The 16,576-nt window shown below is 42.9% G+C and overlaps 2 protein-coding genes across 5 annotated transcripts in view; both read right to left on the bottom strand.

Moving 5' to 3' along the window:
• Positions 1 to 624: 624 nt before the first annotated feature.
• LOC310949385 (uncharacterized protein) lies at positions 625 to 6,495 on the bottom strand. Of its 2 annotated transcripts, XM_083916832.1 has the most exons (4): positions 5,855 to 6,495; positions 5,678 to 5,758; positions 4,794 to 4,978; positions 625 to 4,342 (listed from the first exon to the last, which is right to left on the bottom strand). In XM_083916832.1, the coding sequence occupies exons 1-4, from the start codon at positions 5,943 to 5,945 to the stop codon at positions 3,461 to 3,463; spliced, it is 1,239 nt and encodes a 412-aa protein (XP_083772958.1). In that variant the 5' UTR covers positions 5,946 to 6,495; the 3' UTR covers positions 625 to 3,460. The 2 variants fall into 2 exon arrangements, with proteins under 2 accessions (XP_083772958.1, XP_083772959.1); XM_083916833.1 differs by lacking the exon at positions 5,678 to 5,758.
• Positions 6,496 to 9,325: 2,830 nt separating this feature from the next.
• Positions 9,326 to 16,576, bottom strand: part of syt8 (synaptotagmin VIII) — a 25,578-nt gene continuing 18,327 nt past the window's right edge. For all 3 annotated transcript variants that reach the window (XM_083916795.1, XM_083916794.1, XM_083916796.1), the window contains 5 exons: positions 15,167 to 15,334; positions 14,312 to 14,479; positions 13,982 to 14,099; positions 11,194 to 11,327; positions 9,326 to 9,729 (listed from right to left, as the gene is read on the bottom strand). In XM_083916795.1, coding sequence (XP_083772921.1) covers positions 9,493 to 9,729; positions 11,194 to 11,327; positions 13,982 to 14,099; positions 14,312 to 14,479; positions 15,167 to 15,334 — 825 coding nt within the window. In that variant the 3' untranslated portion in view covers positions 9,326 to 9,492. The remainder of the gene's footprint in view (positions 9,730 to 11,193; positions 11,328 to 13,981; positions 14,100 to 14,311; positions 14,480 to 15,166; positions 15,335 to 16,576) is intronic.

Below are 16,576 nucleotides of genomic sequence, written 5' to 3'. Positions count from 1 at the left end.
TGTGGAGATCTAATCTCTCCACCTGGTCCTGGGTCTTCCCCGAGGCCTCCTCCCAGCTGGACGTGCCTGGAACACCTCCCTAGGGAGGCGCCCAGGGTTCATCCTTACCAGATGATCCTGAACCACCTCAACTGGCTCAATTAGATTAATAATCCAATATTTTTGTACGGCTCTGTTAGTAATTGGGCTGAAAGTTGACATCTGCCCTGAATGCTGACGAATAATGAAGCCGAGGCGGCCCACTTGCAGCGTTGCATTGTGGGTAATGTAGTTTTGGTGCAGGCGGCTGTGGCGTGCGGCCGGTTCTGATACTTATCAAATATCATCCCGTGGGCCGAGATCATTCATTGGCGGGCCGGATCTGGCCCCCGGGCCTTGACACCCATGATCTAATGGAAATAAAATGAACGTGACGTATTCAAACAAGCGTTTCCACGTCATCGTGTTGTCTGAAAGGTACAAACGGAGCGCCGTCCTGCAGGGGATTGAACAGAGGCCTGATATGAAACCCTCTCCTCAGTGACGTGATCTCAGAATATGCAACAACTTCGATCATCTATTCATCTTTTAAATCATTTATTAAAGCAGAAACACCAAACAGTCTCCAATGTGAAGATTTCCTGGTTTATATATATTTCACTTTAAAGTTGAATATTATGAAGACATCACCATTTCTCACCATTTTCAGTCATTTTATAGATGAAACGAGAAAATAATCCATATTCTCAGCCCTGGTCAGCAGCGGTCACGTTGTTATTCTTTGATTTAAACTGATTTTTAAAACAAATTATCTTGGGTAAAGTTGCAATATTCATTACATGTGACCAAACAGTATTTTAGTATTCAGAAAAGTACAAGATATCTTTAAAAAGAGACTGAATTCACTGACACTTGGATTGTTTTGGTGGAGGTCGAACAAAAACTTGAACCATTTAAACATTTTAATTGAACCTTTACGTTAATGTTGGTTTTCTAACGAGCACTTAAACACCTCTCTTAAGTGTGAAATGTCATCACAGTTAAAACAATAATTCAAACATCAAAATAAAATAAAAAACGCTGTAATTTGCATTCTGTGATTAGTGCAAAAATCATCTCTTTGTTGCCGTGTAAAATCCTGGATTGCTGTTTAGTGGCACCGATACGATAATACTGATAATCCACAGAGATGCACACGATGAGGTTCACGACACCGCCACGGTCCGAGCGCCGCCACGGTCCGAGCGCCGCCACGGTCCGAGCACCGCCACGGTCCGAGCGCCGCCACGGTCCGAGCACTGCCGGAGAGCGTGAACCAAACACAGCGTGGCTGATAACAGAGGGCGCTACAGTCTTCCTCACAGAGGACAGGTCGGGCCGCTCGCGTCCATCACGCGTGACCTCGAAAACACAAAAACAACATGAAAAGGTCCAGAAAACAAAGAAGAACGTCCGGTTTCAAACGTGTCCGTGTGCAAAGTTCCTCTTGCGATAGAAGCAGGTTTATCGGTGATGTACTCCGGTCAGCGGCGACGGAGCCGCACACGTACGTCAGCAGCAGGGCTCCAGCTCTTTATTTATTTATTAACAGGGAACAAACTCCTTTTGTTGTTGTTTTTTTTACCCACTGACTACAACGGCAAGTACGACCAAACAACCAGAGAGATTTTTCTTTTGAAGAAGAAACAAAAATGGCGGCCAGTTACTTTGCCTCATCGTCACACATCTACGCAGACTGTGTCAAACATCTGTGTGAAAGTAAGTGACTGCAGTTCACACCTGGCATCAGAAATCCCCCTAAAATACATCTGCAGTGACATTTATTTATATCCGTTAGGGACAGGAACGATTACTCGAGTACTCGTTGACGCCACTATTCCAGAAACCGTTCACTGTTCGCGCTGCGTCGGCTTTAACAGAGCGAGGCTCCTCTCCGGCTGTTCAGACGTGACGTTAACGTCCTTTTAAAATAGGATTTCCGGGTCCAAGCCTCGTGTTTCTCCCCGTTTGAACACATCTGAGATTTTATACAACGTAATTGTGTGAATGGTTGTCTGTCTCTGTTCGTCTCTATGTGTCCTGTGATAGACTGGCGTCCTGTCCAGGGTGGACCCCGCCTCACGCCCGATGTCAGCTGGGATCGGCTCCAGCCCCCGAGACCCCGACAGGGACAAGAGGCTGAAGATGAATGAATGAATAATTGTCATTTCACCTCTTTCTTATGGATGAAAAAGACGTCGAACTGACGAAAGAGGTGATCGTGATTGTCCACATGTTCGGTCGTTGTCCGTTTTGTTTTAAAAGAGCGCCTGGACCCGGAAATCTTATTTTGAAAGGGTGTTTCTCATTCGTACTCATTCGTCAGGTTATGCAAGTGAAAGGTAGAGTTTCTTCTAGTCAGACAAGTTCGTTGTATGGTGAGGACGTCCTCTTCCCTTTTCTTAGCGGACAGTTCGTACTCCAGCCGTCCTCAGAGCTGCTGTTTTCTTCCTGGTATAACGTGTTTTATGAAAACAGCTGACCGGGCCGGGACACTTCAAAATAAAGTTTCCCGACCCGGTTGTGTCTGTTCCTCGCCCTGGTGATAGGAAAGAGGACGTCCTTACCATACAACTAACTTGTCTGACTAGAAGAAACTTTAACTTTCAAAATGGATAAAGAAGACATCGGGAATACAATCGAGGTAATGAGAGTATTTGAATATGGAAATAACTGAAAACGTCCATTCCTAGTATCTGTGAGGTGAAAAGGGAAAACCCAGAGTGTTTCTGACCTCTGGAGGTGCTTTGTTTTTATGAACCGGTCCAGAGACGTGGTCAAAATCAGTCCAGAGCACCTTTAAAAGTCCTCGTCTGAGTTATTCGACTGATGGTTATTGAAAAACCTGCAGATGAGCCACAGTTTTCTTAATTCTACTTCCTGAAATCTGCAGTAAGTCTATTTTCTGTCGTCTTTGAAGGTAAAAGATAAGTCCAATGTTTAACCCTACTCAATCAGGATGTTTTCTTATTTATTTTGAACATTTACACAAAATAAAAACCTCCTCTGTCCCTACGACCTCCGGCATGTCGAGTCTGTCGCCGCGGATCCAAGCTGCGTTTCAGTGCCAGGTGTGAACGTGGTCACACACTCAGAACCTCGTGAGTCATGACATCAATAATCTCCTGAGATCTCCCCGTAATAAATTTCCCCTGATATAAAAACACCACCACGACGGCATGGCACAGAACTGAAGCAGGACTATATCAACTATACAGCCAAGGAGGGGGAGGGGCGTCACAGCCAGGTCACATTTACAGGTTTGTTTACGTCAGATTCAGAACTTTCACGACCACTGAACTCAAGTGGGGACGATAATATCCGGTTGATGAGTCTACGGGGGGACGTACAGCCGCCCTCGGTGTCTTTAGGACAATATCTAACACCAGGGGAGGGCGAGGGGCGGAAGAGAGTTCTGAGCAGCGGCCGAGCACGCTGGGAATCAGGTCCACGCCACTTTACGTGAGATGGCCTGTTTGAAGCACTCGGGGTCGACATTGCCCCCGGGCCGCAGCGCCCTCTCCAGGCTCACCAGCACGTTCTGGTGGCACTCCCTGATGTTGACCGGGTACTTGGCCCGCAGCAGCTCATAGGCGGCGATCAGCCTCATGTTCTGTTTAACCATCAGGTACTGGATGATGCACGTCGGCGCCAGAGAGAACCCGTCCCGACAGTGGACCAGGACACGCTTCCTCTTCTCGGTGGAGGCGTCGATGCAGTCGTTGATGTCCTCGAAGCAACGCTGCTTGAGGGCCGGCCCGTCGCCGAGGGCGTCAGGCACGTCTCCGATGTCCACCTTGAGGCGGGACCAGCTGTGGCGTGCGCCGCGGGAGCAGGTGCACGGTACGAGGTTGAGGCTGGGGCCCGGCTCTCCCGGCACGCTGCTCATGTCGATGATGCTGTCGATGTTGTTGCGGCACAGCGTGCGCCCGTTGTACGCCGCGTTCAGGTTGCCGACGTAGATGTAGTCCGTCACCTTGGAGATGACGGGTTCAGAGTACTGGAAGTGTTCGGGGCCGCTCGGTTTGGGCTCGGGCGTGTCGGGGCCCCTGGCGCCGGCCGGCCCCGTGGCGGCTCTTCTGCTGTAGTTGCGCAGCTTCTTGGAGCCGGAGCGCGACGGAGGGTTGGAGTCGGACTCAGAGCTGCTGTTCCAGGGCGGAGAGAAGAGAGAGAAGCGGCTGGAGGACTTGCTCTTGTTGAGGATCTCCACCGGGCTGGACAGGCCGGAGCTGGACGCCGTGGTCGAAGCCGAGGCGCAGAACAGAGACGCTCGCTCCAGAGATCCTGTGCTGCTGGCAGCTCCTGCGCTGTGGGCCTGCTCCATCTGCAACACACACACACACACGCGCACACACACAGATCTGACATGTGGTCCACTGAGGTTCTCTGATCCCCTCCTGAAGTCCAGATGTCAAGTTTTATTAAAGGTTGAATATGTAGAAGCTGTATTAAAGTTATAGATTTTGTAATAGTAATCCACTCAAGAGGCGTTTTGAGGGGAACAGAATAAAAGTTTTGCTTTTACATAAAAAAATATATTTAGTCTGAATGAAAATTTAAAATTTTTGACAGGTTTGACAATGACTTCCTGTCCCGTTGTGTTTCCATGGTAGCAGCCAATAGCAGCGATTACTCGTGCATGCAGGTTTGCTTTAACTCATCTCTTCAGGAACTGCTGGAACTCGTCTTCCTGTGAGGTTTTTATCGTTTCTGTCGTCTTTAAACTAAAGTTACTTGTCGCAGAAGCTCGGTGGCACGTGTGCGTTTGGACGTACCTGAGCTTTGAGGTTGTTCTTCCACTCCTGCGTCTCCAGAGCTCTGAAGCGTCCGCTGCTGTCGGAGGAGACCGACATGCAGAGGGGCCGGTGAGCTCTGGGCAGGAGCTGGGGGGTGAGGGCCACAGGGACGGGCCTCGCGTCGGCGTGCTCGCTCCTACTCATCATCAGATTGGGACAGGAGCCTGGATCACACAGGAGGACATGTCTGAGATGGACAGCAGCATCACAGAGCGATCTATCCCTGAGAGTGAGGGACGGTTCCCTTTCAAACTTAAGTTCATAAAGTATTTCAGACCTGACTCATGTCTCATCCTCATCCCCCAGGAGGTTCATCCAAAACTTTGACATGTCCGTTTATAATCATTCTTTCAAATGCTCTGTTTATTATATAAACATCAGGTAATACAGAGTGTTGCATGTAATATCTTTATGTGTCGAGTTAAATCACCAGATGTAAAAGCATTTTTACTCAGGACAAAATGTTATTAGGGAGTGGAAATTACGATTTAACACATTAGATGCGAAATGACTACAAAAAGATGCAAAGTGACTAAAAATAGATGCAAAACCACGACAAAAAGATGCAAAATGACTAAAAATAGATGCAAAACCAACACAAAAAGATGCAAAGTGACTAAAAATAGATGTAAAATGTCTAGAATTTATCCAAGGTTTCTAAAAATTAATACAAAATGTTTAATAAAAGATGCAAAACCCCCAGAAATGGATGCAAAATGACTAGAAATCAATGCAAAATGACTAAAAGCAGATGCACAACAATCCCACAGACACCCCGGTGTTGCACTGAGCATCTGTAAGTCCAGGGCTGCAGCAGCAGCCTGACTGCGGACAGACCGCTGCGGTGACACGGGTGCACCTACCAGCGCATTCTGAGCGGGTGACGGACTGAATGTGCAGGGTGTTGTGTGTCTTCAGCAGGCTGTGGAGGGTCCGCACGATACCTGCACACACAGAGGTCACCTTGCAGCGAAGCTTCGGCGTGTACACACGTGTAAAAACTCACAAAAACACACAAAAACACAGAAACACACACTCACCGATCCGTCCGTTGTTCCTGCAGAGCACCTTTTTATCCAGCAGCAGTTTGCGTGACCTCGGGTCTTTGTTCCAGTCCTCCTCGGCCTCCATGTTCCGCCTCCTGCACACACACAAACACGGCTCAGGCGGCCCGTCATCTTCGGGAAGCCGAGCGGCACTTCAGCTCCATCGGACGGACATCACGGGGTGGACCGGACGCTGCTGCTAGCATGAGTTAGCCGCTAGCATGAGTTAGCCGCTAGCATGAGTTAGCCGCTAACAGAGCGGGCTAACTTCTTAGCCTCCGTTAGCTCACTGAGCGGGAGTCATGCTGCTGCTGTCGGTTGTTTCTGCCCCGGGGGAGGAAGCGACGCCGCGGCAAAGTAACGCATCCACGCCGGGGGACGGAGCGAACATGACGGTTAAGATGTTGAGCGTTAGCCGGGGTGCTAGCGGGCTAGCTTACCGCCGCTCCTCCGTTGGCGCCGCCGCGGCTCATCGCACCGCTCACACCGACGCTGGTGTTCCGCCGAGCGGCGACACAACAACCGGACAGCGTCGGTGACGAACACCGCAGATGTGTCGGTTTTATTTAGTTCGGAGTTCCGGTAACGAGCGGACCGGCGGACACAGTCTCGCGAGCAGCATCACCACCGGCGCGAGCGCGAGCCCATCCTGCCGCGCGGACACGAACGCGTTTTTATGACGCGGCACTTTTTTCTTTTTACCCCGGAAGTGAGTTTGAACGTAAACAGGAGGAAACGGCGTCAAAAATAAGTGAATAAAAGAGTAAAAACGTGTTTAAATTAATACATTTATACTGAAATAAATGTTTAAATTAAAAAATAAATACTGAAAAAAATGTTTAAATGTTTAAATAAATAAATACAATAATAAAAAACATGAGGAACACATGCATGGATAAATAAATACATAAATAAATGTATAAATACATGTTTAAATAAAATAATTCAAACTGAAAAAATAAATGTTTAAATAAATAAATACAATAAAAACATAAGGAATACATGTAGGAATAAATCAATCAATGTACAAATAAATACATCAATAAATATATTTACTGAAAAAATGCAAAAATAAATATTTAAATAAATAAAAACAATAATAAAAAAACATGAGGAATACATGTACAAACAAATACATCAAAGAAATATATAAATATATCTACAAATAAATAAATACATCAATAAATAAATACAAATGTATGCATTATTACTGTATTTATTTATACATTTATTTATTTATTTGTTCATTTATTCCAGTATTTATGCATTTATTAATTTATTTATTGAGACTTAAGTCATGTTTAGTCCTCCACAGTATCATTAAAGTCTCTACTAATCAAACTGTTCAGGTTCGAGGTTTATAAAAATTAAATGAGACGTTTGGAGGTTAGTTTAATAAGTTGAATCATATATAATATATATAAACTGTATAATCATATTGATACTAACACAATTAGATAGATAGATACACAGATAGATAGATAGATAGATAGATAGATAGATAGATAGATAGATAGATAGATAGATAGATAGATAGATAGATAGATAGATAGATAGATAGATAGATAGATAGATAGATAGATAGATAGATAGATAGATAGATAGATAGATAGATAGATGGATGGATGGATGGATGGATGGATAGATAGATAGATAGATAGATAGATAGATAGATAGATAGATAGATAGATAGATAGATGGATAGATGGATAGATGGATAGATAGATAGATAGATAGATAGATAGATAGATAGATAGATAGATAGATAGATAGATAGATAGATAGATAGATAGATAGATAGATAGATAGATTGATAGATAGATAGATAGATAGATAGATAGATAGATAGATAGATAGATAGATAGATAGATGGATAGATAGATAGATAGATAGACTAAGCGGAGATGCCACAGGTGTAAAAGGTAAAAACGTTTAAGGAACAAACAGATATCATCTTGAAACTTCCACAGTCGATTATTCACATTAAGACAATTATTATTTATGGTTTTGTGATGTGTTTAAATATGCAAATGAGGCTTTAACTTAAATCTACAGACACAAAGAAACAGAAGTGACGTCAAATGAACCTTTTCTTTATAGTCTGAAAGAAAACATGTGAAGGAAGAAACAGTAGCTGCAGCAGCAGCGTCCATTTAAACAGACTCAGTTCAGCATTTCTATTATTTCCACATCTGCTCGTTCTCCCTTTACATCATGAAGCTGTTACATTAAAACGCCTGTCGTTAAATAAAGAGACGCTTTAAAGAGACATTTAAGGGATGAAGTGATAATCCTGTCTGTGAGGCACTCACCGTGTGTGTGTGTGTGTGTGTGCCGTGGTTTTCCTGCTCCTCCGTGTGTCAGCAGCTCGCTCTGACAACAATTATCTGATCCGGAGCCCGTTTTTTCTTCTTCTTCTCCTCCTTCTCGTCTTTAATTGGATGGCCGAGGGCCTCTCTCCAGGTATCCTGGTAACCCACCGACCTGCTGATGTCACTGCTCTCCATAATGAAGTGTGTGAGTGTATCTGGCTGCCTTTGTCAATAACCAGGCAGGGAAATTCACAGGAGATAAGAGCCACAATGAAGGCCACGTCTGCCACGGCGGCGAGGACGCGCTCAGCTCCTGCTTATTATCACACACGATTACCTCAAACGGTTTCACCTTCACTGTTATCTGCAGCTGCACTCTTAGATTTAGTCTCGTTTCCATTCACAGAAACAAAAAACATTAAAATTAGATGCAAAACCAGCACAAAAAGATGCAAAATGACTAAAAAAAGATGCAAAACCACCACAAAAAGATGCAAAATGACTAAAAACAGATGCAAAACCAGCACAAAAAGATGCAAAATGACTAAAAATAGATGCAAAACCAGCACAAAAAGATGCAAAATGACTAAAAATAGATGCAAAACCACCACAAAAAGATGCAAAATGACTAAAAATAGATGCAAAACCACCACAAAAAGATGCAAAATGACTAAAAATAGATGCAAAACCACCACAAAAAGATGCAAAATGACTAAAAACAGATGCAAAACCACCACAAAAAGATGCAAAATGACTAAAAATAGATGCAAAACCACCACAAAAAGATGCAAAATGACTAAAAACAGATGCAAAACCACCACAAAAAGATGCAAAATGACTCAAAATAGATGCAAAACCAGCACAAACACAAACAAACACAGGTAAATGAGATGTGGTGTCAGCATCAGGTGCACTGATCGGGGAGCGTTTAATGATGTCTGATCTCTGGAGGCCTGAAGCTGCAGGAATCTCCGCTGATCTCAGCTCGATTGCGCACACACACACAGACAGACACACACACACACGCACACAAACACGCACACACGCACGCACACACACACACACACACACACGCACACACACACACAAACTTGTGACAATAATAATAATAATAATGTGAAACAAGTCGTAAACACACTGAAGTGATCACGTGTTTTAATATTAATTAAATATTTCAGCAAACTTCAGATTCTGATCCCATGTTCGCTTCGATCAGGACGAACAAAACATGATTCATAACTTCATTAAATAGGAAAATATAATCGTTAATCTCAGAGTAATTAAAGGGAAGTGACGTCAGGTGAAGCGCGGCGTTTGCCCTCAGAAGGGCATCTTGTCCCGCAGGGGGATCTTCTTCTTCAGGGTCAGCGTGGCGTTCACCTGCTCGGCCGTCAGCAGGCTGTGCCACTGGGCGACCGGCCGCCGCGGGTTGGACAACATGTCGGCCCAGTGCCTCAGCTGGTTCCCCGAGGCGTCGCAGCCCAGGAAGATCTTCCCCATGGCGTCGTTCCTCGTCATGGCGTCGTGGTCCCACACGGAGAGCACCAGGCTGACCCTCTGTGAACGACAGCAGCACGCTTTAAAAACCCTGAATCTGCACCGGGGGGTTTATTTTATATGGTTTTTAATAGATATTTTTATATTTTATCATCTTTCCTTCAATTCTGAGGAGGCTGAACCTGTGAAATTAAATAAACTGATGCAAAACCACCATAAAAAGATGCAAAATGACTAAAAATAGATGCAAAACCACCACAAAAAGATGCAAAATGACTAAAAATAGATGCAAAACCACCACAAAAAGATGCAAAATGACTAAAAATAGATGCAAAACCACCACAAAAAGATGCAAAATGATTAAAAATAGATGCAAAACCACCACAAAAAGATGCTAAATGACTAAAAATAGATGCAAAACCAGCACAAAAAGATGCAAAATGACTAAAAATAGATGCAAAACCAGCACAAAAAGATGCAAAATGACTAAAAATAGATGCAAAACCAGCATAAAAAGATGCAAAATGACTAAAAATAGATGCAAAACCACCACAAAAAGATGCAAAATGACTAAAAATAGATGCAAAACCACCACAAAAAGATGCAAAATGACTAAAAATAGATGCAAAACCACCACAAAAAGATGCTAAATGACTAAAAACAGATGCAAAACCACCACAAAAAGATGCAAAATGACTAAAAATAGATGCAAAACCAGCATAAAAAGATGCAAAATGACTAAAAATAGATGCAAAACCAGCACAAAAAGATGCAAAATGACTAAAAATAGATGCAAAACCAGCATAAAAAGATGCAAAATGACTAAAAATAGATGCAAAACCACCACAAAAAGATGCAAAATGACTAAAAATAGATGCAAAACCCCCACAAAAAGATGCAAAATGACTAAAAATAGATGCAAAACCAGCACAAAAAGATGCAAAATTACTAAAAATAGATGCAAAACCACCACAAAAAGATGCAAAATGACTAAAAATAGATGCAAAACCACCACAAAAAGATGCAAAATGACTAAAAATAGATGCAAAACCAGCACAAAAAGATGCAAAATGACTAAAAACAGATGCAAAACCACAAAAAGATGCAAAATGACTAAAAATAGATGCAAAACCAGCATAAAAAGATGCAAAATGACTAAAAATAGATGCAAAACCACCACAAAAAGATGCAAAATGACTAAAAATAGATGCAAAACCACCACAAAAAGATGCAAAATGACTAAAAATAGATTCAAAACCACCACAAAAAGATGCAAAATGACTAAAAACAGATGCAAAACCAGCACAAAAAGATGCAAAATGACTAAAAATAGATGCAAAACCACCACAAAAAGATGCAAAATGACTAAAAACAGATGCAAAACCACCACAAAAAGATGCAAAATGACTAAAAATAGATGCAAAACCAGCACAAAAAGATGCAAAATGACTAAAAATAGATGCAAAAGCATTCAGCTTTTATTGTGAAAAGCTCTCAGCTTTTATTGTGAAGGAGTTCTGTCACCTGGATTTGTTCGAAGGACACGTCGAAGGTGAACGACTCGTTGTAATACGGGTTCAGCGTCTTCTTCTTAATCGACGTCTTCTTCTTCTTCCACTTCCTGCGGTCGAGCGCGAGCTGCACCTTCACGTACGGATCTGCAAACACGACACACACACACACACACACACACACACACACACACACACACACACACACACACACACACACACACACACACACACACACACACACACACACACACACACACATCACACACATCACACACACACACACACACACACACACACACACACACACACACGAGGCTTCAGAGGGTGGAGTTTATGAGGATGAATAAATAAATAATAATAATAAATAATAAATGTGTGTTTACTTTTCTGAGGAGTAAAAGTTTCTGTGAATTAACAGAAAATACACATTTAATTATATTTTTTTATTAAATAGCTTTTTATTTATTTTCATCATTTAATTATAATTAAATTACTTAACGGTTTTGGATTCACACCAATTTTTATTTCCATTAAATTATAATTAAAATAGTTTCTTTGACGGTTTGAGATTAAAAACATGAATTATATTATTATTATTATTATTATTATTATGATTATTATTATTATTATTATGATTATTATAATTATTATTATGATTATTATAATTATTATGATTATTATTGAACCCTTGTGCGTCGCTTTGAAAAGTTCCTCTGCATCAAAAAAAACTATATTTTAATTTTATTTTTCACTTTTTCCTGATTTAAAAAACAATTATTCATGAATTTTTTTAGAATTTTTAGCTTTTTTTACATTCGATTCAATTTTATTTATATTAATTATTATATTATATATTTATTTATTTATAAATATATTATATTAATTATATCTTTATTTATTTTAAATCATAACAAAAGTTATCTCAGCACACAGAGTACATTGACTAAATTCATTTAAAATAAATAAATAAAAAGCAGATTTAGTACATTGACTAAAGCCACAGTTGTTGTTTATGAAAACACTAAATTTAATTATTTGCGTTTGGATTTATTAAACTGAGGAATTCAGGGATTTAGTTATTGACCAATTCTTTAATTATTACGACTTTTTTCTTGAAATATTACAAACTTTTGTCACAATCTTCCAACTTTTTCTTAATTTTATCTTCTTAATAATCTTGAGTCACTTGATTCGTGCGAGTGAATAAAGTAACAGTTAAATTTTATATTAAAAAAAAGAAAATAAAAGATAAAATGTTGCTGAGTTGTTACGTAATAAACGGTTTTATTATATGTAATTACTTTATTACATGTTGTGTTTAAGCTGTTTATTAAACGTGAGTGTTATTTTATAACCATTTTATGAAATAACTTGTTGTTAAACAGCTGAAAAAAGATTAAAAAGTTAAAATATAAAAGCACAAAAAGTTTCTTATTGACGCACAAGAGTTCAAATAAACCGACACCAGTTTGATTCATTTTCCTGAAATCTCAGAATAAAAAAATCTGATTTATGAAGAAAAACAAAGGTTTCCGATGTTTGATTGGTTTTTGCCGATTGGACAGAATCAGAAACATGATCGTTGTGATTTCATGAGGCTGCACATGAACGACCTTCAGCGTCGATCCGCGACCTTTAAACTAAGGAGGAGGAAAAGCCCAAACAAGAGGAGGCGCATGGCTCCGCACAGACACTCGTGTACAGGCGCACATCTGGAGGTCAGAGGTCGACGGACGGACGGCGTCGGAACCCGTCGACCTTTGGAGCGTTTTTAACTTCGTACCGACGGATTCTGACGCTCGTCTTGTTTCGTAGAAACATTTTCACTGCAAAATAATTCGACGTTTTTTTACATTCTTCTTTAAATATTACGATTGTTTTGTCACATTCTTCCGACTTTTATGTCACTATCGTCCGATTTTTTTCTTAAGATATCGCAACTTTTTTGTCACAATTGTCCGACTCTTTTCTTAAGATATCGCAACTTTTTTGTCACAATTGTCCGACTTTTTTCTTAAAACTCTTCTGACTTTTTTTTAAAATATTACGATAGTTTTGTTGCAATCTTGCGACTTTTGTCACTATCGTCCGATTTTTTTCTTAAAATATCGCAACTTTTTTGTTACAATCTTCCGACTTTTTTCTTAAAACTCTTCTGACTTTTTTTTAAAATATTACGATAGTTTTGTTGCAATCTTGCGACTTTTGTCACTATCGTCCGATTTTTTTCTTAAAATATCGCAACTTTTTTGTTACAATCTTCCGACTTTTTTCTTAAAATATCGCAACTTTTTTGCCACTATTTTCCAACTTTTTTCTTAAAACTCTTCCGACTTTTAAAAAAAATATATTACGATTGTTTTGTCACAATCGTCCGACTTTTTTCTCAAAATTCTGCAACTTTTTTCTCACAATCTTCCGACCTTTTTTATCTTCTCTCTCTTTAAAATCGCCTCTGAAAGACGTAAAGTCCGTTAAATCTCCGTTGGTCCCACGGGTCGGACTCACATCGCAGCATCCTACGCTTTCTTACGTGTGTTTCGGTCACAGGTCGGTTTGTGATTTAAAGCGCAATTATTTTTCGTCACTTACGTAAATCAAAGAAGCTATCGTGACAGTTTTCTACATGTACGAACTATTAACGGAGAAATCCGACTGACAGCGCTAATGGAAATGTTTTAAAAGTACATATTTAGACGCAACTCATTACGCCGACTGAGCTGTGCGTCCCTTACCGAGCGATGCTAATGCTAATGCTAACGCTAACGCTAATGCTAACGATCTGGTCTCAGTCTGACCTGAAGATCCCGCGATGTCCATGCTCTTCAGGTTCTTGGCCTCCAGCACCACCACGGTGAGTCGGCCGGCGGTGGGAACGTAACGCAGAGAGAAGCAGATCTCGCCCAGGTTTTCCTCCTGCAGAGGAACGACAGCGTCACATCAGGAGACGTTTAAACTGCTCTGTTAGGAAACCTTCCCCTAGTGGACACTCAGGGAACTGACGCTGACGGAGCTTCCTGATTGGATCAAAAACAGGAAGTCTCTCTCTGTGGGCGGGGCTTATCTCATTCAACCATGCGGACTATGAAACTCATTTCCAGAGGATTCCCCAACGAAAGAAGTAAAACCTCAAAGACGGCGGGCTCGGCGAGGTCCTGCCACTCCTCGATGACGTGGTTCCAGTCGACGTTGCAGAGCTCCACGCGGATCTCCCCGATGATGTCGTGTTTGGAGAATCTGTTGAAGTCGAAGACCTGCATCACCGCCGTCGACTTCAGGAGGGACGACTTGGAGATCTGAGAACAAGGACGGCCGAGTTAGGGCGCACTCACACTGTCCTTCTGTCCCGGGCCGAGAGCGGTTTTTCAGCTAAAGCCTAGAACCTTTAAGCAGTGTGAGTGCAACCGTTCCGCGCACAACTGCGGACAGCGGGCCGTTTGCACGTGTACGAGCACGAGCGTGCGCACGTGTCCGAGCACGAGGCCTACGGCGGTTCTGAGGTCATTTCCTGTGCGCCTGTTGGGACGTAGAGAAAAGAAGGAGGGACCATGCGCGGACATTTCAAACAATGGCGGTGAAAGGTTCACGTTGGTGTGATGCGGAGGTGGAGTGTTTACTGCAGATTTGGTCGATGAAAAGATTCAAAAACAGTCGACAAGACGCACAAAAACTCCGAGGTCTACGGAAAGATCTGGAAACAAAGCCACGCATCGCCATGACGTCATCAATGCGTGTGACGTGTTACGGCGTGATGACGTATAGGCAGCAAGAAGCATTCTCCGAGGCCCAGGTAGTGTGAGTACAAACGGGCCTGGAGGGGGGGACAAGGACCCTAAAGCACGGGGCACGGGACGGAGGCACAGTGGGAGGGCGCCCTTAGAAGCATCTTTATCTGCTCTCTATTTATACATAATATATAAAACTGCTTTTTTGTCTCCATCTTTGTCGTTGACTCTGATTGGAGGGACGTCTGGACCTCGTACCTGGAAGCTGAACTGCTCGTTGAAGACGGCGTTCAGCGTGTTCCTCAACACTTTGGTCTCGCAGGTCTTAGATTTGTCGGGGAGGACGTAGACTTTGACGTACGGGTCCGAGCTTCCTCCCACGTCCATCGCCTTCAGGTTGCTGGCTCTCTTTATCCCGACGGTGAGCTGTGGAGACAGACAGGCAGACAGACAGACAGACGGACAGACAGACAGACAGACAGACAGACAGGCAGACAGACAGACAGACGGACAGGAAACAGACAGACAGACAGACAGACAGACAGACAGACAGACAGACAGACAGGCAGACAGACAGACAGACAGACAGACAGACAGACAGACAGGCAGACAGACAGACAGACAGACAGACAGACAGGCAGACAGACAGACAGACAGACAGGCAGACAGACAGACAGACGGACAGGAAACAGACAGACAGACAGACAGACAGACAGACACACAGACAGGCAGACAGACAGACAGACAGACAGACAGGCAGGAAACAGGCAGACAGACAGACAGACAGACAGACAGACAGACAGGAAACAGACAGACAGACAGGACACAGACAGACAGACAGGACACAGACAGACAGACAGACAGGAAACAGACAGACAGACAGGAAACAGACAGACAGACAGACAGACAGACAGACAGACAGACGGACAGGACACAGACAGACAGACACAGACAGACAGACAGACACAGACAGACAGACAGACAGACAGACAGACAGACACAGACAGACAGACAGACACAGACAGACAGACAGACAGACAGACGGACAGGACACAGACAGACAGACAGACAGACAGACAGACAGACAGACAGACAGGAAACAGGCAGACAGACAGGAAACAGACAGGAAACAGACAGGAAACAGACAGACAGACAGACAGACAGACAGACAGACAGGAAACAGACAGACAGACAGACAGGCAGACAGACAGACAGGACACAGACAGACAGACAGACGGGACACAGACAGACAGACAGACAGGAAACAGACAGACAGGCAGACAGGAAACAGGCAGACAGACAGACAGGAAACAGACAGACAGACAGACAGGAAACAGACAGACAGACAGGACACAGACAGACAGACAGACAGGAAACAGACAGACAGACAGACAGGAAACAGACAGACAGACAGGAAACAGACAGACAGACAGACAGGAAACAGACAGACAGACAGACAGGAAACAGACAGACAGACAGGAAACAGACAGACAGACAGACAGGAAACAGACAGACAGACAGACAGGAAACAGACAGACAGACTTTATTTTGCTCAACCCGGTAACCGTAGCAACACAGCGCACACCTCAAACGTGATTGGTCGCGACTACTCGGGCTACGAACTGGAACCAGAACCGAACAAATCTTAGCGAGTAGAGACGAACAGAC

The sequence above is a fragment of the Echiichthys vipera genome (genome assembly GCF_963691815.1).
Source record: "Echiichthys vipera genome assembly, chromosome: 7".
NCBI classification, from domain to species: Eukaryota; Metazoa; Chordata; class Actinopteri; order Perciformes; family Trachinidae; genus Echiichthys; species Echiichthys vipera.
The sequence above is the reverse complement of the archived record's forward strand: the minus strand, read 5'-3'. Positions and strand labels throughout refer to the sequence as shown.